Source organism: Neomonachus schauinslandi, chromosome 1 (genome assembly GCF_002201575.2).
Source record: "Neomonachus schauinslandi chromosome 1, ASM220157v2, whole genome shotgun sequence".
NCBI classification, from domain to species: domain Eukaryota; kingdom Metazoa; phylum Chordata; class Mammalia; order Carnivora; family Phocidae; genus Neomonachus; species Neomonachus schauinslandi.
The window spans coordinates 2,494,451-2,521,036 of NC_058403.1; the positions used below are offsets into that span (position 1 = coordinate 2,494,451).

Sequence of the window (26,586 nt, forward strand, 5' to 3'; positions counted from 1 at the left end):
TAAGGCAGATGCTACATGTTCACAGGACAAGGGAGACACCACACGCCGTGCACTGGGGTGCGGAACACGGGCCTCACAGCACTGTGGCCTGGACCACGATCTCCGGGTTCTCGATGTCCTTTTTGCTCTGGACCATCCTCAGCTCCAGCTGCGCCGGGCTGGGCTTCAGCCCTCCCACTGCCTGGGCTACAGGACAAAACGTCAATGACAGGGACAGAGCAGCAGCTACCCCGAAGTTCCTCCCCCCTTCCCTTGCCTGAGCCCTGACAGCCCACACCACCTCTGGAGTTCCCACCCCGGGCTCACACCCCACAGGCTGGCCCTGCCCCTGCGCGAAGGCCAGCGGTGGCGGCAGGAGCCTCAGAGACCCCGCTGCCAGCACCAGAGCTGTCCCCCCCCCCGCCGCTCTAAGTGCCAGCCACCTCACGCACCCTTGGCCCTCTCCAGGAGGTACCTTTTGCACATTTGATGGTCCGCTGCAGAACGTGGTGCATGGCAGACACGGTCTTCTCACAGGCCACCTGTGGGGAAGGGGGGCACAGGAGATACACACACCTTGTGGCTCCCCCATTCCCATGATGCCCAGAGTCCGCATAGGGTCTTCTGCGTCCACAGCACTGTCTCCACCCAAGTCACCAGGGCACCGGCTTTACCATCACATGCTCCCCACCCTGGGACGGCTCACCACAAAGATCCTGGGAGAGCTGGGCAAATGCCTGCGTACTAAAATTAACCGCCTCCCTCTGGCCCGTGTACTCTGGGGAAGGGCTGAGACTTAGGACCTGTTGATATCGTCTGGCGTGCAGTAAGTACTTAATACAAGTGTTTCTGGAATGAAGTAGTTGTAAAGAATCTACACGGAAAAGAGCTCCTACCCCAGAGTTGGCCAAAGTCATTGCTTGCTGGCGTCTCAAAGTCAAAGACTCAGGGCTCATCAGGAGCTGGGGAAGTGAGTGTAACGCCCTCCCACCCAATTCCGGACCCAGGGCTGTGCTGAACCTGGATTTAGCCTCAGGCAGCCCAGCAGCAAGGCCTCCACTGGGCACCAGCTGGCCAAGGTGCCCTGTACCAGACGGAACGCCCACAGCTGCCAACTAAAACAGGTCTGTGCTCACCCTCATCCCTGGGTGTCGGGGGCCAGGGGGCACCGGCCAGGACACAGCACATTAGGGCTTCACATCACAGCACCTGTCCCTGAGCCCTGTAGGCAAGAGTGGCTGGGCTCTGCCCAAGCCCTGTGTGTCACAAGTGGGACTGATGTGATACGGAGGGCGTGTGCCTGCCCCCGGGGGGAGACAGGGCCCCTCCTGGTGTCCAATAAAGACAGCTTTAGGGGAACCCACTTCCAGATCCCAACTCGAAGTTCCTCCTTCCTCCAGTGGACCCAACACAGATGAGGCATGCTTTGTCTCTCTTAACCACCCCCTCACAGCTGCCCCTCCTGTGCACATTCCAGAGATGGGAGCCTCCTCCTCTGCCACCACAGTATGCAAAGAGGGACCCAACGGCTGGGGTGGCCTTTTGCACAGCGGGTCTCCAGTTCTGTGGTTCTAACAATGCTGAAGGAAGACACAGCATGACTGATGTCATAAAGCAACTATACTGCATGCGGTGCAGAAAGAGGTCAGAGAATGCGGCTGTCACTCCTGAGCTTCACGATGGAACACACGGGAAAGACCCCCGACACCCCATACCCCAATTTACCAGATCAGTAGCAACTGCTCCCCTTGTCCAGCAATGCCTGCGCAAAATGGCTTTCTCTGTACACACATGCATTTGTGGACTTTTACACACAATGTGGGAAGTGGGGGGAGAGATGGACACACAGACAACTGCTAGCAAGAGATGAGCGTCTTTGCAAGTCTGAATTCGGAGCCCTGTCCCTCATCCCTCCGAGGGGGCTCCCAGCCTCTGAGTCTATCGAGTCACTGGGGCAAGGACATTTCAGGGCAAACGTTGACTGGGCTGCTCTCCTGGGAGATGCTCCCAGTTACAGACTCACTGAGGCCACAATGACCCCTCTCAGGCCTTGGCTCACACCCCCGGGACTTCGTCTGGCTCAGGACTGCCCCGTAGCCGGACCCGGCCGACTCCAGCATGGTGTACGCAGTCCTCCTCTTTAAGCCCCTGCAGCACCCAGATCGTCCCTGCTGGAGGCAGGGAGGGGGCTCATCCTGCTGACCTTGAGGTTGTTGGGGTGTTTGTGCGTCCACGCCAGGAGCATGGCGGCGAAGAGGTCCCCGGTGCCCACAAAGACTGCATCGACCTTGTGCATCTCCATGCGGATGCGTTCTGTCACCACAGAGCCATCGGGGTTCCCTGGAGAAGAGCACGGCCAGTGGGCCCTAAGACCCTGGGCCAGTGGAGGACTGGGAACTGGCCTGCCCCCATCCCCACTTCTCCCCTGCACGGTGGCAAGGAGGGCCAGTGTTGCCTCTCAGGGGCTCACTGGGACGGACGCCCCATCCCCAGGAAGAACGTGGATACTGGAACCCCCAGCAGGATGGCCCGGGGGAGCACAGCACAGCAGCACAGGGGGACCAGCACCTGTGACGGGATGCAGAGGGAGCCCACGGCAGGAGGAGTAATGAGGGCGCCTAGAGCCACAGGGACCGTGGACCTACTCAAATGGGGGTGTGTGTGCAGGGGTGCATGGGGGTGTGGGGTGTGCTCTCCCACAGACACAGACGGAGTGGTGAGAAGGCCGCGTGCCCTCTGGGGCAGTGAGTGTGACCCCGACCTCGTGTGTCCTTTTGGCACTGTGCAGAAAACACCAACTCAGGGGGCATTTACCCGATTAAGGATCGCCACAGGAGGCCCCACGGGCCCTCCCAGCACTTACGAATCCTCTGGCTCCCCAGCGCAGTCAGGTAGTCCCTGCCCCTCGGGGAGAGCAGGTTGGAGCTGGTGATGACCACCGTGTCAGGGCCCATGGCGTGCAGCTCGTCCATGACCTGCCGGGGCACAGGGGGTGCATCAGCCACACCTTGGCCACCTTTGCCAGGGCTCCCGGCTGCCCGAGCAGCCAGGCACCGGCGGCCCTTGTGCCAAGAACGCACGTGAACGGCTGGGCTTCACGGGGCGGAGGCCAGACGCTCTGAACGTGAGCAACCAGCCCGCGCGAGCTGAGCGGCAGCTCGTCCGTGGGAGCCACGCGCCCGACGCCCCTGCCGGAGGCCTGAAGCTGCGGCCCGCCGGGCCCCGCACCCACCGCACCCCCACTCAGAGGAAGGGGCCAAGCCCGCCCCGACCGGCTGTCCTTTCCCAGCTGGCTCCACGCAGCCCATCACGCCCTCCCAGACACAGGCCTGGGACGAAACCCCCACTGGGTAAACCGGGGCTCCGGAGAGTGCCGGCCCAGCCAGACGGGCCGCTCATCTCAGGGAAGGGGGGCCAGGCCGCCCGCCCGCCGGGGGTCACCCTGAGCCCCGAAAGGCTCTCGTGCGGACGCTGAAGCGGCACATGCGTTCGGGCTTTCTGCTCCCGGGCCCGTGGGGGTCCCCACTCAGGCTCCCGCGACCCAGGAGGTCCCCCGCGTCAGCCCACGCGGCTGCGCCCCGACGCTCCTCAGCCCTGGGCCTGGGAGCCGGGGGGTCACGCGGCGGTGCCCTCTCTGCAAGGGGCTCTCCCGTCACGGCTGGCGGAGGGCCCGTCGTCCTGGGGCGGCAGCTCTGGCCGCACGCTCCGCTCCGAGCCCCGCGCAGGCCGCCGGCCGTGCGTTCCGTCCTCACGCAGGGGCCCGCAGAGCGGCGGGGGCAGCCCTGTTCCCTCCGCACGCCGGGGAGACACGCTCCACAGCCCCTCGGGCCTGCCGCGCCCCTGACTGGGCCTGCTGGGCGGACCTGCCCCCTGCCGGAGCGAGGCCACAGCTGTGAGGGGGCCCGGCCGCCGCTCGGGCGCGTGGCCAGGAACTGCATCTAAGGCTCCACGACAGACGGGCTACAAGTGCCGTGGGGAAAGCTGAGAAGAGCTTCCAAGAAGAAACCTCACCTGCCTCACTTGCAGACGGCCTCTCCCGTCAGCAGGCCCCGCGGCGGGTCCCGGATGTGCCCGGCCTGGCCCCCCTCCTGTCAGCGGGCCCCGCGGCGGGTCCCGGATGTGCCCGGCCTGGCCCCCCTCCTGTCAGCGGGCCCTGCGGCGGGTCCCGGATGTGCCCTGCCAGCCCCCATCCCGTCAGTGGGCCCCGCGGCAGGTCCCGGATGTGCCCGCCTGGCCTCTCCCGTGGGTCCCGGATGTGCCCAGCCTGGCCCCCCTCCTGTCAGCGGGCCCTGCGGCGGGTCCCGGATGTGCCCGGCCGCCCCCACTCCCGTCAGCGGGCCCTGAGGCGGGTCCCGGATATGCCCGCCCGGCCCCAAAGGTGCAAGACAGCACCTTGTAATAAGCCTCTTTGTGCACACACAGACACCTGCACCCGTGTGCCCAGACAGCGCACAACCGCACATACGTGCACATGCACACACCAACACCCCGACGTGCCAGCCGCGCACACGCCCTCTTGCTGGTCTCTGCTGGACCCCGCCTGGCACAGACGGTTTCTGGGCCCGTCTTCTCTGTCTACACTGGCTGGGGCGATGGCACGCTCGTCCGGAGGGCGGGCCTCCCGTGCACACACACGGGTCACGGTGCGCGGGACTCACAGCACCGGGCACACAGCGAGCACTCAGGAACTGCTGCGACCCTCGGCCCACAGCCTTGGAGTGTCTCCTGTTTCCTGCTTTGGAAACAGGGTCTGCGCAGATGCAAGCAGGTCAAGACGCGGTCACCAGCACAGGCCTGGATCTGATCTGCCCCGCGTCCTCAGAAAGAGGGGGGGACACAGACGCACCAACGGGAGGCCACTGAAGACAGAGGCAGAGCCTGGCGATGGGTCTACAAACCCAGGGACGCCAGAAGCTGGGAGTCAGGCAAGGAACGGTTCCTCCCCACTGACTTAGGCCGAGAACGGTCCCACCGACGCCCTGATGTCGGACTCCTGGCCCCCGGGGCCACAGAGAAGACACTTCTGTTCTCATATGCTGGTCTGTGGCACTCTGTTACGGCTGCCCCAGGAAGCCCCCCTCCAGGCACCTGCTATGAGCAGAGCAGGCAGCGGGTCAGCCCAGACCCGGACGCACGTTAGAGGTGCAGGTGCCCAACACGGGGGCCCCACGGAATTTACAACACATCCCTCAGCCCCTGCTGGCCAGCGGGGTGCCCATCCCCCACCCCCAAGGGCATACAGCTGTCCCCTCCCCACCACGCATGGTGCCACTTGTCCCATGCCAGGCCTCCGGAGGTCTTACCGCTAACGCTTCTTCTTGACTGTGGATCTTCCTGCCGCTCAGTAACCTGTAAGACAGGTGAGCACAGGTGAGGCCTTGCATCTCTGGGTCCTGCTGGAAACATCCCCAGAGCTACTGTGGCACTGGTAACCCGCTCCCATCCCCTCAGGAGCTCAGTGTCTGCTGGCCATCACAGACCTGGTCGCCACCGCGACGTGGCTAAGGACCAGCCAAGAGTAAAATTTAACCACAGCAAGGGACAGCAGCACATGGCCCCTCAGTGGCCGATGAGAGTGACCAACGTCCACTGAAAGTCAAAATGCAAAATACAAACTGCAAGTGGTTAACATACCACTCTCACACAGGTCCACCAAGGGTCCTTGGGGTGAGCTGCCATCCTCCAGGATGGACGGGCCAGGTCGGGGACCCCAGGTCTCTAGGAGTCCAGGCACCCCACCCACCCCTCCTTCAAAAGGCAGCCTCAGAGACAGGGGGGACCCCACTGATGGTCCAAGAAACTGCACTGTGGCAGAGATGAACCCATGTGGACACTCAGTTACACACCCCACGGCACGAGGTACTGCTCATTACCCACCCCTACCCCCCGCACTGGTTCTTCATCAGGGGGCCCTGCAGTCCAAGAAGAGCCCTCTGAATCTCACTACCACGAGGGCCCAGCTGACTCCTTTTAATCCCATGTAGAGATTTGGGATGTGGATTTTGGAGTACCACGATGGTCCCCTGCACCAGCTGGCATGGGCTCTCCAACCCGTGGCCTGTGTCACCCATGTGTGCCCTCAGCTCCTCCACTTTCTGTCCCCAAAGGCTCTTGCTGCTCAGGAAAATGGCTAGGCGTCAGCGCGATCACAGGACTTGGGGTGAAATGACCACCTGCTGCTGTTGTCGGGCCAGGGCACCCTTAGGCAGAATGGCCTGTCCCCCACCCTGCTGCCAGATCGCTGCTCAGCTCTGAGGCAGGGCCTTCCTGACCGGCAAGCCCCGTGAGGAGGTCTGAAAGCTTCAGTGGTTTCAGATTACTTACTCAGCCTCAAACTGGTTGGGGGTTATAATGTCTGCAACCGGCACAACCTTCTCTTTGTAAACGGGAAGGAGATCCTCTGGAACGTACTGAAGGAAAGGGGCGACAAGGGACATAGGCTGACGCACACAGAGGAGAGCACGTTTGCTGGGGAGCCCCGCGGTCCAGGTCGGGGCCCGCAACAGGGGCGCTGCGCAGCCAGCATGGGCTGACCCCCGCCAACCCTCCCGGTCTAGGTCTCTCTGGGAGCCATGGGGTGATCCTTGCCGGTGGATTTCCGCCTCCCTCACTGGATGGCGTCCCCTGCTCTACATGACGTCAGGGGCGGGAAGCTACGGCCCGTCTGCTCTTATGTGGTTGGGGGGAAGGTAAAAAAATAACGTTTGTGACACTGACGTTACAGAAATTCAAATTTCAGTGTCCATACATAAAATTTTATTAGGAAATGGCCATGTCTGTTCCTTTGCGAACTGTGGCTTTTTTTTTTTTTCTTGAAAATTTTATTTTTAAGTCATCTCTACACCCAACATGGGGCTCGAACTCATGACCCTGAGATCAAGAGCCGCACACTGCTCTACCAACTGAGCCAGCCAGATGCCCGGGGCTGCTTTTTGATACAGCGGATCGTAGGGCCCCAAATATCTGCTCTCTGGTGCTTTACAGGAAACCCCGTCTGCCAACCCTTACTTCCAGGTGAGGATGACATAGGACGTGTGCAGTGTCCTATGTGTGGAAGCACACGCAGGAAATCACTAACCATGGAGCCTTGGCCATTCCATTCGTCACCCATCACCGGGTCGCACACTGCGGAGACACAAAGGGCATCTATTAACAATCGCTGCACCCAACAGGATGAGAGCCCTTAACATTTCTTTTCCTTGTTAAATTTCACGTATGCAGCTAACAGCGTGGGAAAAGCACCTCCTACCTTCAGTCGCCTTGTCACCTGGCGTTCTGTCGTCCGAGACGACTGAGTGCTCTGATTTCTATCTGACCATCATTTGCACCTTTTTTGAGAGAGGGACACAGAAGAGCAGTCCCATTCGCTCCTCCTGGCTGAGGCCAGTGTCGCCTGTCCCCATACAAGCTCGTTCCCTTTGGGCAGTGGGCCGCAGTGTGGGACCTGGCATCAGGCCAGCTGAGGGTGGGGACTGGCCTCTACACCTGGGACACCTGCACCCCTGGGAAGGCCCAGTCTGCATGGCTGAAGTGACAAGAACACGCAGGTGCTGCACAGAGCCTCTGATGGAAGGGGCTGCGCAACGTGGGCCCCCCAAACCCGGCTCCTGCTCTTGATGGTGGGGCCCCCACGTCAGGCCACTGGAGTTCCCTCCTGGATGTAGGAAGTGTCACATACGTGGGAGGGCCCTGCAGAGCCCTGAATGTGCACGTTTGAGTCCCAGGGGGAAAGAGTAACCCGAATCTTCCATGTCTCTTAGCAGGAGAGGCCTTTGGGTGGCAGACACCCTAGGGGCTGGTGTGGCTGCCTGGAGCTGGGGACAGACAGGCCTGGCACACGCCTCAGCCTCGCCCTCCACGGCTGGGCCCCACGTGGCATGTCCACCCTCACTAGACAGGCCCCACCCGGGACATCCACACCCTCCGCCACCCTCTCTAGGGCCAACAGTGGCCACACACACTCCAACCGCAGGGTCTGGCCTCTCCAGCCTTCACATGTGGACACAGATTACCGCACGTATGCAACCCACTTCTCTTTAACTGTCCCCACAGACGCCAGGGTCACTGTGAAGACAGCCTGAAGCCTTTCCAGAGCCCTGAAAGCACACACCCCTGCACGCCCAGCACATTCAAAGCTTACAGGCTGGGGGAGGTAGAATGGGAAGGAGGGGCGCCAGAAGGAAGGAGGCCAAGCCACCCATTCAAGGGCCGCAGGTCCACCCTGCCCGAGGAGGTGATGGCCCAGCACCCACCATACACCAGCTTGGAGTTCTGCTTCTTCAGCTCCTGCACGATGTCCACCACCGAGGCCAGGAAGGACTTGTCCCTCATGTAACCTTTGGGAGGGAAATCCGGGCAACCCTCATAAACCAGAAGGCTCACAGCAACTGACCACGCCCAAGGAGAAAGCGCCACCAAAACCATTCTGCTCCAGAGAACGGTGGGCAGGGCGCAAAGTGTCCCCAATGTCTGTAGTCATTGAGGGGACACCAGGCATTTCCCAAAAGTGTTAAGTGAACGGAAGAAGCTGTGAGTGAGAGGTGTACAAGGAACACTTTCCCTGTTGTCTCTTCCATTTTCAATAAGCGTGTTCCCTTCTAACTACGTAGATAAATACAAATACATATTTTTACCATAAACTTAACTAAGGAACCAAGGCAGCAGGTGGCAGTAGGTGGCTGACCTAGGTGTTTTCATCCCCACGTGTCCCCCACATGGCCCCAGTAGTGTGGTCCCCAGCATGGCCCATCTGAGTGAGCGCCATGTGGCCGGGACCCCCAAGGTCCTGCTATGGGGGCCTGGCAGTCACTCAGGTGGCAAAGGCCATCCGTCCTTGAAGGAGGCCGGGACCAGGGCCGAGCCCACCCCCCGCTAGAGCGAGGCACACAGGGACCAGCACCCAGTTCCCGCGGACTCACCCGTGAGCACGTAGTCATATTTATTCACGCTGTTCAGCTTCAGCCCCTCGTAGAGCTCGTGGAGCTCATCTGAGTTCAGCACTTGACCCTTCCAGTGTGCATAGCCTGTGGGGAGAGCAGAACGTTCAGGCCCTTGACACCCAACGGCCCACCGCGGCCCAATCGCTCGACGCCAGGGGACAGTGCTCTCCCCGGGGGCTGATGCAAGGCCCGAGATGCCGTGCTTCAGCGGCTCCCTGCCCTGACACCATCAGCCTCAGAGCACCCCCCCAAACACCCCTGGCTCATATGCCCCCGGAGTTCTTACTGCTGACACCAGGGGTCCCACTCCCACCGCCCGCACTCTCCGGAGCCGATCCAGCACCACAAGGACGGTCAGCTCTCCAAGCTGGCATGCTGACACACTAGACGCAGCTGTGTGCCTTCTCCCTGAATTGTGGGGTGCGTGGGGTGTGTGGGAGGCTCGCTCTGCCAGTCTCTGCTGTGCACATACCCCATCCGGGCCGAACGCTCGGTAGGCAGGGCCCGTCACATCCCACCACCCCAGCCCCGCAAGACTCAGCTGCAAGTGGAGCCGGTCTCGGGTCAAGCTCTGACCAAGAGCCAGATGTGACCTGGGTTCTCAGCCCTACCAGGTGCCCGGGTTGCCGTGCTCGCTCCAGGCACACAGGCAGTGAGCATGCTGTCAACGGGACTCCTAGGGGACCCCCCTGCCACGTAGGAGGACCCCTGCCCACGAGGCTGAGGGCTGGGGCCACACCAGACACCCCGCAGCTCACCCATGAAAACTTGGTGGCTCTGGAGTGTGGGCCTGGTGCCTCACTTCTCCCCACCAGCTCTTGCCCTGGGCTGACTTAGCTCCTGCTGAGTCCTGGGAGGTCCCCTAGCAAATTGCCAGGTCTGGGGGTGGTCCTGGGGGCCCCTGGCACACTGTGGCTATCCTTAACCCCTAGGAATTTCCCTCTGACCCTTGAGCTCCCAAAGCCTCCCTCCTCCAAAGCACATCACCCTTCCTCTCCCCAGCGGGGTCTCTGAGACTGGCAGCACCAGCACCCCTGGGAGCTCATCTGAAATGCAGATTCTCAGGCCCAGGCCCAGTCAGGTGAGTCCGTCTTTGGGGGTGGGCCCAGCACTCGGGTTTAGCAAGGCCCCAGCCTATTCTCATCCACAGCAAACCCGAGAAACGCGGACCCAGAGTAGGGGTCAACAAACCAGGCCCCGTGAGCCTAATCTGGCCTGCTGCATGCTTTTGCATGGCCTCCAAGCTGAGAATGAGTTTTTATGTTTCTACATGGTTGGGGAAAAAAACGAGTAATACTTTATGACTTGTGAGAATTCTATGAAATTCCATTTTCAGTGTCTGTTAATAAAGCTCCAGTTTTATTGGACCTTAGCTGTGTCCTGTCCTTTATATGTGGTCTCTGGCTGCTTTCACGCCGCGAGGGCACAGAAGGTGCCAAGCCCCAGTTATTTATTATCTGGCCCTTAACAGGGAAAGTGTGCCAGCCCTACTCTGGAAAACCTGCTCACCCAGGATGGAGCCTCTCCGGCCTCAATCTATGGCCTTTTTTTTCTTTTTTTTAAAGATTTTATTTATTTATTTGACACAGAGAGAGCACAAACAGGGGGAGTAGCAGAGGGAGAGGGAGAAGCAGGCTTCCTGCCGAGCAAGGAGCCCAACATGGGACTCAATCCCAGGACCCTGGGATCATGACCTGAGCCGAAGGCAGACGCTTAACCGACTGAGCCACCCAGGTGCCCTGATCTACAGCCATTTCTGACTCGAACCACAATGAGCTCTGTTAGAAGAAACAGGCCCCAAATGGTGTCACTTATGTGAAGACCCCAAGTCGGTAAACCAAGACTTAATACTGAAGCTAACTGCAGTATAACCTGGGTGGTGCTGTCGGTTGAGCCTCTGACTCTTGGTGTCGGCTCAGGTCATGATCTCAGAGTCGTGAGACAGAGCCCCACATTTGGCTCCATGCTCAGTGCAGGGTCTGCTTGGGATTCTCTCTGCCTCTGCCACTCCCCCCACACTCTCTCTCCCTCTTTCTCTAAAATCAATAAATAAATCTTTAAAAACCTCTCTTCGGGGGCGCCTGGGTGGCTCAGTTGGTTGAGCGACTGCCTTCAGCTCAGGTCATGATCCCAGGGTCCTGGGATCGAGTCCCGCATCGGGCTCCCTGCTCTGCGGGGAGCCTGCTTCTCCCTCTCCCACTCCCCCTGCTTGTGTTCCTGTTCTCGCTGTCTCTCTCTCTGTCAAATAAATGGATAAAATCTTTAAAAAAATAAAAATAAATAAATAAATAAAAACCTCTCTTCGGTTCAGCTCACTGGAGCTCCCCTCTACTTGCCAGATGGGATGCTGCCCAACTCATGAATCATTTAACAAAACCAATTAGATCTGCAAATTTACTTGGTTGAATTTCATTTTTTAACAGATTCCGTTCGCACCACTAGGCTGGCTAGAATGCAAAAGACAAAGACAAGTCAAACAGGATGTCCTGAAGAGGATGAGCTCTTAGACTTCGAGGTAGGGCCGAAACGTGGTGCAGCCAGTGGAGAACAGTCTGGCAGTCGTTCACACGATCAAACACAGAGTTACTATCCGATCCAGCAAGTGTGCTCCTGGGTCTATCCACCAGGAGAACACTAACGTGTGCACAAAGATGTTCACAACAGCAGCATTCATTGTTTCCAAAGATTTGTTTGTTTATTTGAGGGGGGGAGGGGCAGAGGGAGAGAATCTCAAGTGGACTCTGCTGAGTGCAGAGCCCGACGTGGGGCTCAGTCTCACGACCCTGAGATCATGGCCTGAGCCAAAATCAAGACTCAGATGCTCAACCGACTGAGCCACCCGGGTGCCCCCAGCAGCATTCCTAACAGCCATGATTCATAAACCCATGCCCATCAACAAATGGACAGAGAAGCGAAGTGTGGTCTGTCCATACTGTGACGGGCTATTACTCAGCGATGACCAGGAGTGGCACACGGGAACACTCTACCACATGGATGAGCCTGGAGAACATGAGGCTCAGTGGAAGAAGTCAGACACCAAAGGTCACCTATCATATGATTCCGTTTATACGAAATCTCCAGAATGGGCAAATCCGAGGAGAATGAGATGAGTGGTCCAGCGGCCAGGAGGAGGGGCAATGGTGAGGATCAGGGAGTTACTCTGGTACAGTTTCCTGGAGCAGTGAAAATGTTCTCTCTGTGAGTGTACTACAACCACCGAATTACACATTTCACCAGGGAATTAACTTGATGGCACATAAATATCATAAGAAAGGTGTTGTTTAAAAAAAGGTCAGGGGCAGGCGCCTGGGTGGCTCAGTTGGTTAAGCGACTGCCTTCAGCTCGGGTCATGATTCTGGAGTCCCGGGATCGAGTCCCACATTGGGCTCCCTGCTCAGCGGGGGGTCTGCTTCTCCCTCTGACCCTTCCCCTCTCATGCTCTCTGTCTCCCATTCTCTCAGATAAATAAATAAAATCTTTAAAAAAAAAAAAAAAAAAAGGTCAGGGGCGCCTGGGTGGCTCAGTCAATTAAGCGTCTGCCTTCAGCTCAGGTCATGATTTGGGGTCCTGGGATCGAGTCCCGCATCACGCTCCCTGCTCAGTGGGGAGCCTGCTTCTCCCTTTCCCTCTGCTGCTCCCCCTGCTTGTGTGTGCTCTCTCTCTCTCTCCCCCTCAAATAAATAAAATCTTTAAAAAAAAATTTTAAAAATAAAGCAAGAAGGGCTTTCTGACCCGGAAGAGCGGATCACAGCTCGCAGAACTGTGTACTTGGGAACAGAGCTGCTGCAAGTGCCCCTACATGGGTCCAACCCCAGGAAACAAGCAGTGTGGGCGGCCACATTCAGAAGCCTCTGCAGTGACCAGGCATTGCTCAGGGGTCCCCGCATGCAATCCACAGGACCGCTCATTGAGCAGGGTAAGACGGCATATGGTTGAAATGTCTTGGCCAGGCATGCACGGTGTGAGCCAAGCACTGAGCACACAGTAGGACCACATGGTGGGAACAGCACAACAGCGAGGCCTTGGCCAGACAGCCGGAGCAGCGCAGTGCTGGGCAAGGACGCTCACGGATGGGGACAGGTGGTGCAGTGACTTTCTCCCCGCATACACAGGCCTTAATGGATACTTGTTCACAGTGAGTGCTCCCGGTTCTTTTTACAAAGAGGTAATGGGGCGCCTGGGTGGTGCAGTCGGAAGTGGCTCGTGGTTTCGGTTCAGGTCATGATCTCAGGGTCATGGGATCGAGCCCCTCGTCGGGCTCTGTGCTCAGTGGGGAGTCTGCTTGAGATTCTCTCTCCCTCTGCCTCTGCTCACGCTCAATAAATAAATAAAATCTATTTTAAAAATTAAAAAAATAAAAATTAAATAAAAAGGTAAAAACCGGGGCACCCAGTGTGTCGTTGAGCATCCAACTCTTGATTTCGGCTCCGGTCATGGTCTCAGGGTTGAGATCGAGCCCCGTGTCGGGCTCCGTGCTCAGCGGGGAGTCTGCTCTCTCTCTCCCTCTGCCCCTCCCCCTGCTTGTGCTCTCTCTCAAATAAATATATAAAATCTTAAAATCTTAAAAAAAAAAAAAGGATTCTCTCCTCTCCCTCTGCCCCGCCCCCTGACTTCACAAGCACACTCTTCATCTATCTTTAAAAAAAAAAAAAAGAGAGAGAAAGATAAAAAAAAAAGACCCTAAATACTTCCGGGTCCAAAGTCCAGGACTGACCCCCTGAGATTCGGGATCAGGCTGCATAGACAGCCCTGTTGAGCCCAATGGGGGGTGCTCGGGGTCACTGCCGGCCGGGAACTGCCTGAGGGGTCCCCTGACCAGGCAGGCACTGCATGGCATCCAGAGGCTGGGGTGGGGGCCCTGCCAGGAACCGCAGGAGTAGGCCCCACTGGACGGGAAGCCCCCATCCCCTTCTGGCCCTAACTACCCGCTGCACCTGCGTGGGCTCCACACACTTGGGGGTCTGGTCTTCATCCACCCCTTCTGGGTCAGGGTCAGAGGACCCCTCGGGATGGTCGGTCCACCACCAACTCAAGAGGCTCTGTGGGAGCCCAGAAGGCAGCTGCGTGCTCCTGAAGCCCCCCGAGGCCCCCTCCCTCAGCCTGGGATCTGTGCAAAGCGCAGTGGCAGTTTCTTGGCTTCTACTGAACCGATGCTGATTACGGTACCATGTGATATTTAGCAATGAAGTTAACGCCAACATTTAGTGGCCAAGCCAGTTTGGCTCATTTACTTAAACAAACAAAAAGGAAGGTGGTTGAAACAGCCAATAGAACCTGTGGGATTCAGGGAAGTTCGCCGAATCGACTTAAACTTCTTAGGGCTTCTCCAAATTTCTCAGCAAGAGCCCTCGGCAAAGCCAAAGTAGGGAAGGGCTTTTGGTGAGAACGGTTTTCTTCTGAATCCCAAACATCATTCTTCCCCTCAGTTCATGACTCACGATATCCCATCCCTTCCGAGAAAAGCCACACCAGCGAGCTTCGGGTTATCTTTCCTAAGCGTTGGGGCTGAGGCCCAGGCACCCACCCGCACACCCTGCCGGCGCTCTCTAGGACGCTCTGTGCTCCCGGGGTTCTGTCTGCGTTCAGAGTAACTTCAGGAGACCTGATGTTGGGGTGCTTCCAGGAAGGGAGGGGCCTCATGCCCCTGCCTCTACAGCACTGTGGGGTCACAGGGGAGGCAGCTCCCGAGGCCGTGGGGTCGGGGGTGTGGGGAGCGGGCTCGGGAAGCTTGTCCCGACAACTCGGGACCTTTCCAAGGGCAGTGTCCCTCACGGGCCCCAGAGTTAGCAGTTCTGTTTCAAAGCCTCTGTGCACAGGTGTCCTTGTGTCCCCTGAGCTGAGACAGATGACACCATGTGAGTTTCTGAGGCACTGGTTTTTAACAGAGAGAATCAGGACCGTCGACCAGTGGCACGTGCACACGCGGGGCCCTGCTCACGGCCCGTGGTCACCTGGAAGGGGCTCGGCCCCGCAGCAGAAGCTAGGAGCAGGTCCCTGTTTCACAGAGGAGACTGAGGTGCCGGGAGGCTCCCCCAACCTGCCTCGGGTCACTCAGCTTCAAGCAACGGGGCTGAGATTCAAATGCAGCAGCCACACCCAAGCCCGGGCCAACCCAGCCCCCTCCGCCCCTTACGTGCTGGGCAGCCCCTCGGCTCCACCTCCTGACCGGCTCCACCTCCTGACCGTCAGATGAGGGGTGGGGCCCCCAGATTTCTAAAGGCGCTTTCTCCGGCCCACACTCCGCTTTCCGGTGACTGCTCAGGCCAACAACGCCTTACCTGTGTGGTTGGAAAACTGGACAGAGTTCAGCGCGTCAATCTCAAATCCCAAAACCTGCGAGACAGAGAAGGACCAGGTGTGAGAAAGCCAGGACCCCGGGGGCAGGCAGGAGGCTCTCCCTGAGCAGGGTTCATCCATGTGTGTGGTGAGGGGCTGCATTTGGAAGCATGTCGGGGAGCCACCAGCTTGGAGGGCCAAGCCCTGGAAGTCCTGCCAAGCGAAAACGCTTGAAAGTGCAAGACAGCGAGGCGTCCATCTGTTCAGACACAGAGAGAGGGCTGTGAGGCCCTCTTTGTTTCGAGAACGTGGGTTTGAGGCCACCACCCCTCTGGGGGGGCAGGGCCAAGGGCTCCCTGCTGGACGGCACAGCTGGCCACTCCGTCCCCAGGAGCCTGGCTCTCGAGCCTCCGGGGCACTTCAGCCCCGGCCCGCTGGCTGCAAGGCGGGACCTCAGTGCAGAGCCAGCTGACCTGGCCTGGGGGGCAGGTGGCCACCCTGTGGCTGCACCACAGCTAGGCACGGGCCTCACCGCACAGGGAGGTGACTGCACGCAGGTTCCAGGTGCCACGGAGTTAAAAAGAAAGCTCGTAAAAAGTAACAGCTCCTCCTTCAATGAAGGGGAAGAAAGGTTACGTCCCAAACGGCCCAGATGCCTCCCTCGCAAGCCAGTGTGGACAGTTGTTTGCCAGTGAAGTGGCAAATCCCAGGGCGATCTTTCCTTTTGCTCACCTTTCCCATTTCTCCCATTTAACACGCAGGTATGGATTCACTCAGGCAACAAGACGGCTGCGGAGCCCCCTGGGGGACGAGCCACATTATCTGTGGGGCCCTTCACATGATCCCTGGCCGTCAGAGGTGGTGGGCATCAGGACGCTGCCCAGCCCAGCCCTTGGCCTTCGTGTCCTACGCTGGCCCTGGGTCCCTGCCAGGCCCCACTGGCCTCTTCCACCTGACCTTCCCGGCTGGCCCTGGCTGGCCTCATTGCAGACAGACCCAGGACCAGGGCCCTGCTACACGGACCCTTGACAGCTCTCGGAGCATCCACTGTGTCCCTCCTCATCCCTCCCAGAGCCGGCTGCCTGAGGAAGTCTGCCCAGTACTGCACAAGGCCTCTGGGGCTCGGGGTGAGGGTAAAGCCATGAGCTGCCAGCCACCACAAGGTGAGGCCTGAACACCCAGGAGCAAACCAAAGCCTCATCAGTGTGAGCAGCGTTACCAGGGCCTGCCCAAGTCCTCCAGACCCGTGGGAACCAGGCAGGCCCCCTACGAGAGCAAGGGGTGGGGCCCCGGGGCCATTGGCACAGGGCTGCCCTCACTCAGGCCTTCCTTCTGTGCCCCCCCACCCCTGTGTGAATGAGGCAGGCTGGGCGGGGGGGGGGGGGGTCAGGGCCCACACATGGGCTCCAACCACAACCTGTCTGTGGGATACTCGAGTCCAAACGGGCTCGTGGCCAGCCCTGACTCTGGAGCCATGTGAAACCATGTCACGACAGAAAGATGTCTGTTCCACAGCTCCCTCTGGGGTTGGCGCTGGGCCCATGCTAGCAGCCAGCACCCGCCTGCATGAGGGCACTGAGGGGCGGCTCGTCAGCCTGGAAGGATCCTGTCTCCTCACCTCTCGTCAGTGCTCCCAGTCCCACCACGCCCACCCCCTCTGTGGCCCCCAGTCCCACCATGCCTGCACAGCTGCCCCTGGGACGGGCAGGGGCTCCAGGAGGGCACGAGCCTGTTCTTCAGGACACGTGGGGACAGAGCAGGGCCTAATGAGTATCTGCTGACACATCTGCCACACCTCCCCTGGTGTCTGTCTCACTGGCCCCCTGCTCCAGACCCCAGTGGGTGTGGCGCCTCCCCTCTACTCCCTCCCACCCCGGCCAGGCCTCAGGCCACACCTGAGAACTGAGAAGCTGAGGCCGCCCACGGGCTGCCGGGAGACGCCAACCACACAAGCCACACACAAGCAGTGGAACACCAGCAGGCACCAAGAGAAGGGCCAGGACAGCCGCCCGGCGGGGGTGTGGGACATCAGAGCCCCATGAGCCCAGCTGCTGATGGAAGAGTGGGTGTGACCCCAGGGGAATGAGGGGAAGGAGCGGAAGCAGGCCTCACAGTGTTAACACCCCCATAAACCAAATGCCGTCAGGTTCACGCAGCCTGCTGACGTTTGGACTCTTCTCCTTCCCCAACCCCAGGAAAATGAGAAAGAACAAAGGAGCCTTTTATGACACTGGTCCACAAGGACAGGACAGGGGACGTGGGTGAGAGATTTCAACAAACTTCGGAGACAGTCCACAGGGCACAGGGACACTGAAACCTCAGTTCCTACAGAGGGGCCGCATGGGGTGGGCCGGTGTCCCGTGGAATATGCCAGAGAAGGAGACAGCGGGAGGGGTGGTGAGATGCAAGGAGAAAGACTGGCGGGTGTGTGGGAGAGACAAGGAGAACAGGAACCCAAGGGCCGTGGGTGGCCAGTCCCTGGCCGTCCCCTCCCTCTCCTGCACACCAATGACTTCCCAGCCTCTTCCCCTACTCACCCCAACACCACCCACCCCACCCTCCAAGTCTCCCCTGAACCTTCAGAGATAGGCCCCACTGCTCTGGTGGTCTGGAGAGGCTGCTCGGGCAGCTGGGTGTGGGGAGTGGACGTCTGGGTGCTGCTCACACTCCCCGCTGCCCGTGGCGGGGGGGGGGGGGGGGGGGGGGCCCACAGGGGAGCTCCCTCTGTGATCGTTCACTGAGCTACACACCTGTGATCTCTACCGAACAAGCCTCTCCAAAATATTTAAGCGGATATTATCACAACTTAAATAAAATACAAATCACCAGTCTCGTTAAACTACAGTTAAAACTGGCCCTTTGCAAATTTGCCTGCCCGATGCACAGACTCCTGCCCCCAGCTTCAGCCAGCGCTGCTTCAAATCCCTTAGGATTCTAATCAAGTCTAAAGAAACAGCTTTGAAGCGACCATGACACAAATCCCGAAACCCCTGCCAAAATATCCTGCTCCAGTGCTTTTGGACGTGTAGATAATTAATCCTTTGAAGCTGGCAAGCCGATAGGAGAATGAAGTCCCTAGTTCGCGCTTCTGAACGACAGCGAGCTGAGCCCCGGGCCAGGGCCTGCTTCTCCACTTCAACGGCGGCAGCGGACGCGGCTTATTACTCAGCGCACGTGCCGAGCGCAGGGCTCGCACCCCTCCCCCACCCCGCGGGCACGCCACTGCGCAGGCGCGGGCCGACTACCCAGCAAGCAGGTGCCGCAGCGGCCACGCCCCGTCCAGTGGGCTGCACCCTCCACCCCTCAACCGGCGGGGCCCCCTGTGGGCTCGCACCCCAGGCAGAGCCCCTCCCCACACGCCCCTGCGAGCCCAGCGCCCCTCCCAGCTTCGCGCTGGCCGCACAGCCGCTTCCGGAAGGTGCCAGGTGCGGGGGCGCGCAGGTGCCTCCACGAGGACCCCGCGGCTCGGAATGCAGGTTTCCGGCGCTTTCCGAAAGCAGGCGGCCCTCGGGAACCTGGGGCAAGCCAAAGCAGCCGAAAGTGAGGGGCACCCCATGCTTTCCAGAAGTTCACATTGCTCCATTCCGTTTTAATGAAGGGCCTGCGTTAATACAGTAATGGTTTTTCCATAAAAGCAAAAATCCTCTCCAGGTTTCCCCCGGTTAGCGTAAAGAGGTAGCCATGTAGGCCGTTTGTACAAGTGAAGTGGCTACTGTGAATTTCCGGAAAGCGGGGGACAGTGGTACCTGGTTAATACCTAATAAATCCTCTGTGGAGGTAACTGCTCTGGTCCCCACTTCTGGACGGGACCCTGCTGCCTCCGCCTCTTCCCCGGCCCCGGGGGGAGCCACACAGACTGATTCTTGGTCCAGGAGTCCGTTGCAGTGTCCCGGACGCACGGTGAGCGTTGGGGTGGGTGGCCTGGGTTCTCCCCAGCCACGCTCACCGTCTGCTCTGTGTGCGGCGCACATCCAAACTCCTGTGCCCGGACAGACTTCGCGTGAGTCCCATTCCATGGGAACAGTCCCTCGTGCCCCGTGGGCTCTGCGGATGGACAAGACTGCCCCGTATCGGGCCAACTTATGGGACGGCACTGTCTGTGTTTTCTCGTGGGTGAGAGTCACATCGTTCCATGGTGAACCTTGGAGCCCACAGCCCCTGGGGAGACGGGATCCTAAAGACGGCCCCAGTGACCGTGCCCACACCGCACAACCCCATTTGAGTGTGGGTGGCACCGCGGAGGGGGATCGCTCTCTCGCGATCACGGACTGGGGCCCCAGGGAGATCACCCCGTGGAGTCCACTCTCATTACAGGTGCGCTGTGTAAGCAGGTGTTTGGGTGGGGGAGCAGAAGGGGTATCAGCCTCTGGAGGAGGGAAGGAGTGCAAGACTGTCTTACGTGGAACTGTTACTAAAGCCCCACTGTTACTAAAGCCGGAATCACAAAACTTACAGGAATCAAATGAAAAACAAATGTAACAACTCGCCTAGCCTCAGCCCTCCCTAATTACTTGACCACCTCTTACTATGAGCTCGCTCCTAAGCGACTGGACTATGGCAGGATCCCCCATAACGGAGGCCACCGCGCACACACCTCTTCCACGGCCGGGGCAGCGTGCGGTCACCATGGAAACGGGCACACACAGGAATCAGCCTCCGCGACCCCCCACTTTTTAAACATCTACGAGCGCACCAGCAGCACACAGTGAAAAGATGCAAAAGATAATTCAAGAAAGAAAAAGAGGAAGAAATGCTGTTCGACCCAGGAAGGACAGCTGAAGAAAAGCCTTGCCACAGGAGGGGGAACACGGCCCCCACCCACTCTTGCTGCTCCCCGCCCCCAAGCAGAGTCCCCTCCTCCCAGCACCTCCAGGCTGGCAGCCTCGTCTCTGTTCGCACCGCCTAGTGCAGGCCTGCGTGATGGTCCTCACCACCCCCCCAGCCCCCAGGTGTACCCGTGAAACCCCAGCCCGCAGACCCCCCTGGCTGTGTGTCCCAGCACGCCATGATTCCACATTTTGGCTGTAGAGCTGCTGCCCACGTTCTGACCCCCGCAAAAGCTCTGAAATCCCTATGTCTCTGTGAGCAGATGTCCTGAACGTAGACTACCTTTCTCTCAAGCCCCCGAGACCTTGTGCAGATCCTTGCCTTCTCAGCCTCTGCTGCAGCACCCGGGCTTGGTGGTGGTTTAGGGTTCTGGGGCGCCACCAACCGTGAGCCCCTAGGATGCGTCCACCATCCCCTGAACCTCAGGATGAAGGCTGGCATGGCCAAAGCCCCGGCCTCGGGCTCCACCAGCAAGCCCACTCCCATTCAGAAAAAACCCGGAGCCTTGGCCAAGCAGCCCCCACAACAAGGCACGCTCCCTCTCCCCAGCCAGCCCCTGGGGAGGGGGAGGGGCCCTGGGCAGGTGACGCATGTTCTCTGCAGCCAGATCCCCCTCACTGCCGCATCATCAACACACTCTGCTGACAGCCACGCAAGACACGGTCATTAACTCAGCAGCTCGGCAGGCGATCCGCCCTCGCAGGGATGCAGAGCACTCAGAACAGCAGGAGTGGGAAAGCTCTGGAATATTCCAGCACAGCTCCCCCATCCTGCCCAGACCACCCCGGTTCCTCTGGGGGTGGGGGGTCACTGTCTTCAAGAATCCTCACTATGGCTTGTTTTGCAAGACCTGGAGCTGCTTCTACAGGAAATCAGAATTAGGAAAGAGGGGACACCAGAGTGTCATGTGACTGAGGGCATCCTGATCAGCCTCGGGGCTGAGTGCCCGCTGTCCTGCCCACCTCCTGTGACTACTCAGCCCCACAGTTCAGCTCTACCCACGTCCACTGTCCTCTGACCTCCAACAGGAACTCCTACTGGAAACAGCCCTCCATCCCTGAAGCGGCCTGCAGCTCACCTGCAGTCCTACGGCCCTCTGCCCACGTGTGCGCCCCCGCCTCAGCTGTCACAGCCCTGGACCCCCACGCTGCTCGCAGCACACCCCATGCCCCCCAGGCCTGCACAGGGTCTGTGTGCTAGCGGTCGGGTTCTGCTGGGGGCTGGGCTGCGCTACAACGCCCTAAGAGAAGGGGTCTCCCGGCAGCACCCGGTATGGACAGGGAACAGGGCGGCTGCTTTGGGTGGGCAGGGAAGAGAGGCATTGCGCCCCTGGGCCAACCACGTGATGCTACCACATGGCCCGGGGCCCCACACCTGCCTCCTTTCTTCTTGAGAAACTCCATCATTTATTCTGTTCCTCGGTGTCACTCTTCCACATAGCTGTGTGAGCAGAACGGGCTGGTTCTATTTCAGAAGTTCCACGCAGGTGTGCCCCGGGCATGACCAAGCCGGTGAGCCACAAAGCCGACGGCCCCCGCGTCATGTAAGCCCCCTGCACACGGACACACACTCCCTTCCAGAGGGCACAGTGCTACCCCAGACCCCTGTGAGGACAGTCACTTAGACAGGAGACAGGGCCCCACTCAGAGGACAGTGCACACACAACACACACACACACACACACACACGCAGACACGGTGGGGAAAAGATCAGAAAAATGGGACCAATTAAGTTCTTGCTTTCTCCATGACAAGCGAAGAGGAACAACAGAAACCTTAGTCCCAAACCAAGAAAGAGAGTTAGGAAATCAAGAAATTAAGCAATTCTGGACCTTCTTGGTGAAACAGCAAAAGCAATGACTGGCACAGCCCCGACCAGCCCGGTGACTTCCAGAGGCTGTGGCAACAGGAATCATTACAACTGGCAGGAAGTGAAGCAAGCAGAGCTACGTGTCCTGGAGCACAAGGGAACATTCCAGAACACGCTTGGGACATGTTCCAAACCCAACACACCACCTCCAAGGATGTGAATGTCCACGTGTCAGTGGTTTTGTACTGTTTGCCAACATGGGCATCACCAGGAAAAACATTAAGGCAAACCCATGTCTTTTAAAGGGGGCAGGGTGACATTCTTACCAAATGTAGTTCTGCTGCACGAGGCCCTTCTATCCTAGGAGTGCTAAGGAAAAAATGTAAAGATCTTCCTCTGAAGAAGGCCACCTTGAGGCTCCAGGGGTTCTTAAAAGTGAAAAGCTGGAAATAAACGACTCCCCGCCACTCCCACACCGTCATGGAGATCCTGACATGGGATTTAAGTGGGTTTTAGGCAAAAGCCCAAGTCAGATTCTCAAGGCTACTGGAGGTGACCTTTCAAGGCTGCACCTCTCCACTGTGACCCTCCAGCGATGCCCCCAGCCCAGCACAGAGATCCCACCTGTCCATGGCAAGGAAGGCTCCTCCCCTGGAGCCCTCAGATGGCATGCGGCTCCACCAACACCCTGACTTCAGCTTCTGGCGCCCAGCGTGGCGAGAGAATCTCTGTGGTTTTATCCCCTCAGTCTGCAACACTTGGGAGAGTGGCCCCGGGACACTCACACCACCCCAAGGCTCGCAGATCTGCTGTACCTTCACCACGATAGCTCAGAAGCAGGTGGTGCGGCTGCCTGGGGGATTCTGGGACCTCCGCTCCCCACGGTAGGCGCTGCCGATCCAACGTGCCGACATACACGCAGCCGGCTCGCTCGGACTGTACCTCCCGGCCCAGGAGAACGTTAGGTTTCCAATTTCCAAGAGGAGGCAGTCCCACCAGTGTCTGGTGTGGGAGGCAACAGGCGCCGGGCTGCACTTCATCTCACCCTACCTCACCCTTCCGTGCTCTTTCCTGGCCCTAGAACCTAAGGCCAGAGCAGCAGGAAGGCCCAGCCGTGCACAGGGAGGTGCCCCCGACGCATCATCGGCCTGTCTGGCCTTGACTTGGCAGCCCTCTCTCCACGGACAGGGCCATGAAGACCATGCCCTTACTCTCCTTGCTCTGCAAACATGGGCTCATCCCGCCCGACGTTCTACTTCCTCTGTCGCCAGTCACTAGAATATACTTTGGACTCGGCCTGAAAACAAAATTCAAAAACAGGGTCAAGGTTCTGCTCCTCTGTGTTTCATCTGACATTTTTCTCTGCCCAGGGAGGGCGGCTGCTCATGGGCTGCCTGCCTGAGACGGCAAGCAGTGCGCTTTGGGGACCTGGCAAGAAGCAGTTTGGGAACCAGGGCCCTGAAGCCCAGCCTCACAGGCCTCCAGCCAGGACACGTCTGCGCCACAGACACACTCACGGTGGAGCGGCGGGAGCACCCCAGGAACGGGCCCCCCAGCACCCCCGGCAGAGCTCCGTCTGGGCAGTGCCCCGGGAGCCGGGCCCCCGCTGACTGCCAAGAGTACTGTTCTCACTGTGCACATGAGGCTTGGGAAGGCTCAGCCGGCAGCGCCCCGTCCCTGAGCCGAACTCCAAGACAAAGGGACAGTGGGCCAGTCCCCACAGGGGCTTCTCCGGTCTCTCCAAATCTGTGGGGCCCAGCCAGGGCCCACCTCCTGCTGCCCTTGCTAAGTTCTCTTCCCACACTCAGCTGCGTGCACAAGCATGCCTTAGTCCAGCTCTACCGGATCGGCCAAATTGAGAACATACTCCCCACTGAGCACAACTCTGGGCGATCCAGGATGATTCCCTTCAGGACCCCTGCTGGGACGTGCAAGTGCGGGCCTCCAAGCCTATTCCAGGCTCTGTCCAACCCAGCCCGTCCTGCGCTAAGGCTGGTCCGAGGTCATTCGGCAGCCATCCCCACCCCTCTCACTGCTTGGCTCTGCTCCAGCGGTGCACAGATGGTGGGGGGGGGGGGAGCAAAACGCCCGCATGGGACCCTGTGGAGCACCCTGCAGTATTAACTGTTTGATCCTCCCAGAGCTAAGCAACCGGGGCCAAAACAAGCATTTGCAGGCTGATAAGAAATCTAGACTCTGCTCAAGGAAGCACTAAGTGTGTCCAGTGAACTAAGAAATTTCTGGAAATTGTTCTCTTTGTGGGCTGAATTGTGTTCCCCAAATTCCTATGTTGAAACCCTGGCCCCCAGCACCTCAGAATGTGACTGTATTTGAAGACAGGATCTTTAAAGAGGTAATTAAGGTAGAACAAAGTCACCAGGTGCTCCGATGCAATCTGACCGGTGTCCCTATGAGATCAGGTCACAGACACACACAGAGGAACCAGGTGAACACAGCATCCACATGCCATGCAGACACCGCCGTGCTGACACCTTGATCTTGGACTCCAGCCTCCAGAACTGAGGGACCGTAAACACCTGCTGTTTGAGCTGCCCGGCCTGCGGTACTTTGTTACAGCCGCCCGAACACACGGACATTGCCCTGTTTGGGGTCCAGCTTGGGGGAGCATGTTTGGAGGACCACCACCCCTGGCCTTCTCCCCTCCTCAGCCCTCTCCATCCCCCAACCCTCTATCTTATTCCGGTAATTAGGAAAAAGAGGAGGAAATTAGGGCAAAAAACACACATAGGTAAGTAACTGAAAACCCAACCCACATCCCTCCTGGCAGAGGTCCCAGCCTCCACGAGATGCCCCAGGCACACTTACGTGCCACCCAGCCCTACCTTCCTGTCTGGTCCTCCTGCATGGTGGTGGGTGAGCACAGCGCCCTGGGCATGCCGACCCACCTCATTCAGTAGCCAGCAACTCCAAGAGATGTTCACACACCCATCTCCCCTGGCCCTAAAACAACTTGGGAGTAGGCATCATGCCCATTCTACAGATGAAGCAACTGAGCTCAGTGTGGAAGATGGCCCCCTGCCTTCGGAGACTACCCTGCCATACTCCTCCTGGGCCTCACAACCCTAGAAGGAAGTGCCGGGATGGGTCAAATCAGAGGCAAGAGCCCCTCCACGCCCCACGACAGGTAGAAGGAGATGACATGACCATCACCCTTGCCCCCAGCCTGTGTCCCACAGCCCCAGCACACAGGTAAGGATGCCAGGCACTAGCGAAACCCCAGGTAAGAACCGTAGCTCAACCTTAAGAGGCACTTTGGTGTGGAAGTTCAGAACATGCCTGGAAGGAACAAGGGTGCATCCCCTGGAGGACCCAGGTGAGCCGAGGAGGGGAACGGTGTGCCCAGTGCAGGGAGAAAGAGGAGAGTGGGTGTGGATGGACAGGGAGGAGGGACTGGGCACAGGACACAGGGAAGCCAGCAGGGGCCCTGCACACCTCTGCCAAGGGCAACTCCCATGGCTCCCTGGCCAAGAAGGGCGAGGGCTGCTCCTACCACTGGGACAGTAGGCTGAAGGTGTTCTCAAGAGCCCTGCCTGGTCCTGCCTTCCAGGTGGGCCCCTGCTTCAGAGACCCTGCACCTTTCTCCCCAAGCTCAGGACCACTCCAGTGACCCTGCCCGCACAATCCACCCTACTCCAAGGAGCAAGGGGCACCCAGTGGCCCAGCCACACCTGCTTCCTGCACCGGGGGGTGCAGGCCAGGGACAACAGGCCAAAGGTGGCTAGTCCAGGAGAGCCACGACCTTGCCGTGGCCACCCAGCACTCCTGCTGGGCAGACAAGGCAGGGAAGTGCCCATCACCCTGGTATTGCCTCTGGCCTCTGGCTTTCATGCCCACCGCATCCAGGCCTCCTTCTGCCCCTCCAAGGGCCATCCAGCCATAACCTTGGGGCTGCAGCAGGAAGCAGTGGGTTCCTGGCCTGGGAGACCCATTAAGGACCGGCAGGAGAGGAGGAAGGGAAGCCCACCATGAAGTAGAGGCTATAAAACATTTGAAACGCAGCTTCTAAAGCCAAAAGGGTACGGGCCTGAATCTGTCTCTGGGCTTTTCTTCTTCAGAGCCAACCCCTGCAGGGAGGCCTTCTCTGCCCCACCCGCCTCTCTAGCGACCACCTCCCAGAAGCTGGGACCCACCCTGGTCCCCGGGGAGCCAGAGTCCGCGAGCTTGCTCCTCCCCCTCCCAGCAGGTGAGCACTGCAAACACCTGCCTTCCCTCCCTCCTCCTGCGCCCCTGGGGCAGGGTCAGGAGGCAGCCCGCCGCATTCTCACGTCTGCAGGGAGCCCCGGCCGCCCGCAGCAGGCAGGGGCGCGGGTGGCGAGTGCGCCACAGCTCACGCGCGGGGGCCTGACGCTCGGCGGGAGCCCGCCCCGCGCAGGGGCCCCCCGTGCTCCGGCAGCGGCGGAGCGCTGGCCGGGCCAAGGTCACGGGGCTCGGCGGCGGGCGCCCCGCCGCGGGCCCTCACGCGGGGACCCCGGCCGGTTACGTAAGCCGGGCCGGCTGTGGGCGCTTACCTGCAGCGGGAACGTGGCCGCCCGGTTGCCCACGTAGCCGCGGACGACGTGGCTCTGGATGGAGAGCACCCGGCACTCCTCCTCCATGCCGGGCCTGCCGCGGCGACGCGGGGCCGAGCGGGCGTCCGCGTGTCCCCCTCTCGCTGGGTTCTGCTCGGCTCCGTTCGGCGCAGGCGCTCGGCTCGGGCGCCAGGCCGCCTCCTTGTGACCTCAGCGCGGCCGGGAAC

At 59.5% G+C, this 26,586-nt stretch overlaps 1 protein-coding gene across 1 annotated transcript; it reads right to left on the reverse strand.

Moving 5' to 3' along the window:
- PDXK (pyridoxal kinase) lies at positions 1-26,550 on the reverse strand. Its single transcript, XM_021679260.1, has 11 exons — positions 26,360-26,550; positions 15,197-15,251; positions 8,898-9,002; positions 8,232-8,315; positions 7,058-7,104; positions 6,304-6,389; positions 5,283-5,328; positions 2,843-2,954; positions 2,183-2,319; positions 455-521; positions 1-186 (listed from the first exon to the last, which is right to left on the reverse strand). Exons 1-11 carry the CDS (start codon positions 26,444-26,446, stop codon positions 74-76), a joined length of 939 nt encoding a protein of 312 aa, XP_021534935.1. The 5' UTR covers positions 26,447-26,550; the 3' UTR covers positions 1-73.
- Between the last annotated feature and the right edge of the window lie 36 nt (positions 26,551-26,586).

Excerpts from the sequence above, each read along its gene's own strand:
- PDXK (XM_021679260.1), bottom strand. The coding sequence starts at position 26,446 with ATGGAGGAGGAGTGCCGGGTGCTCTCCATCCAGAGCCACGTCGTCCGC. Across the intron at positions 15,252-26,359 it reads CGGCCACGTTCCCGCTGCAG|GTTTTGGGATTTGAGATTGA; the intron begins GTAAGCGCCCAC and ends TCTGTCTCGCAG. Across the intron at positions 2,320-2,842 it reads GCTGGGGAGCCAGAGGATTC|GGAACCCCGATGGCTCTGTG; the intron begins GTAAGTGCTGGG and ends GCTCTTCTCCAG.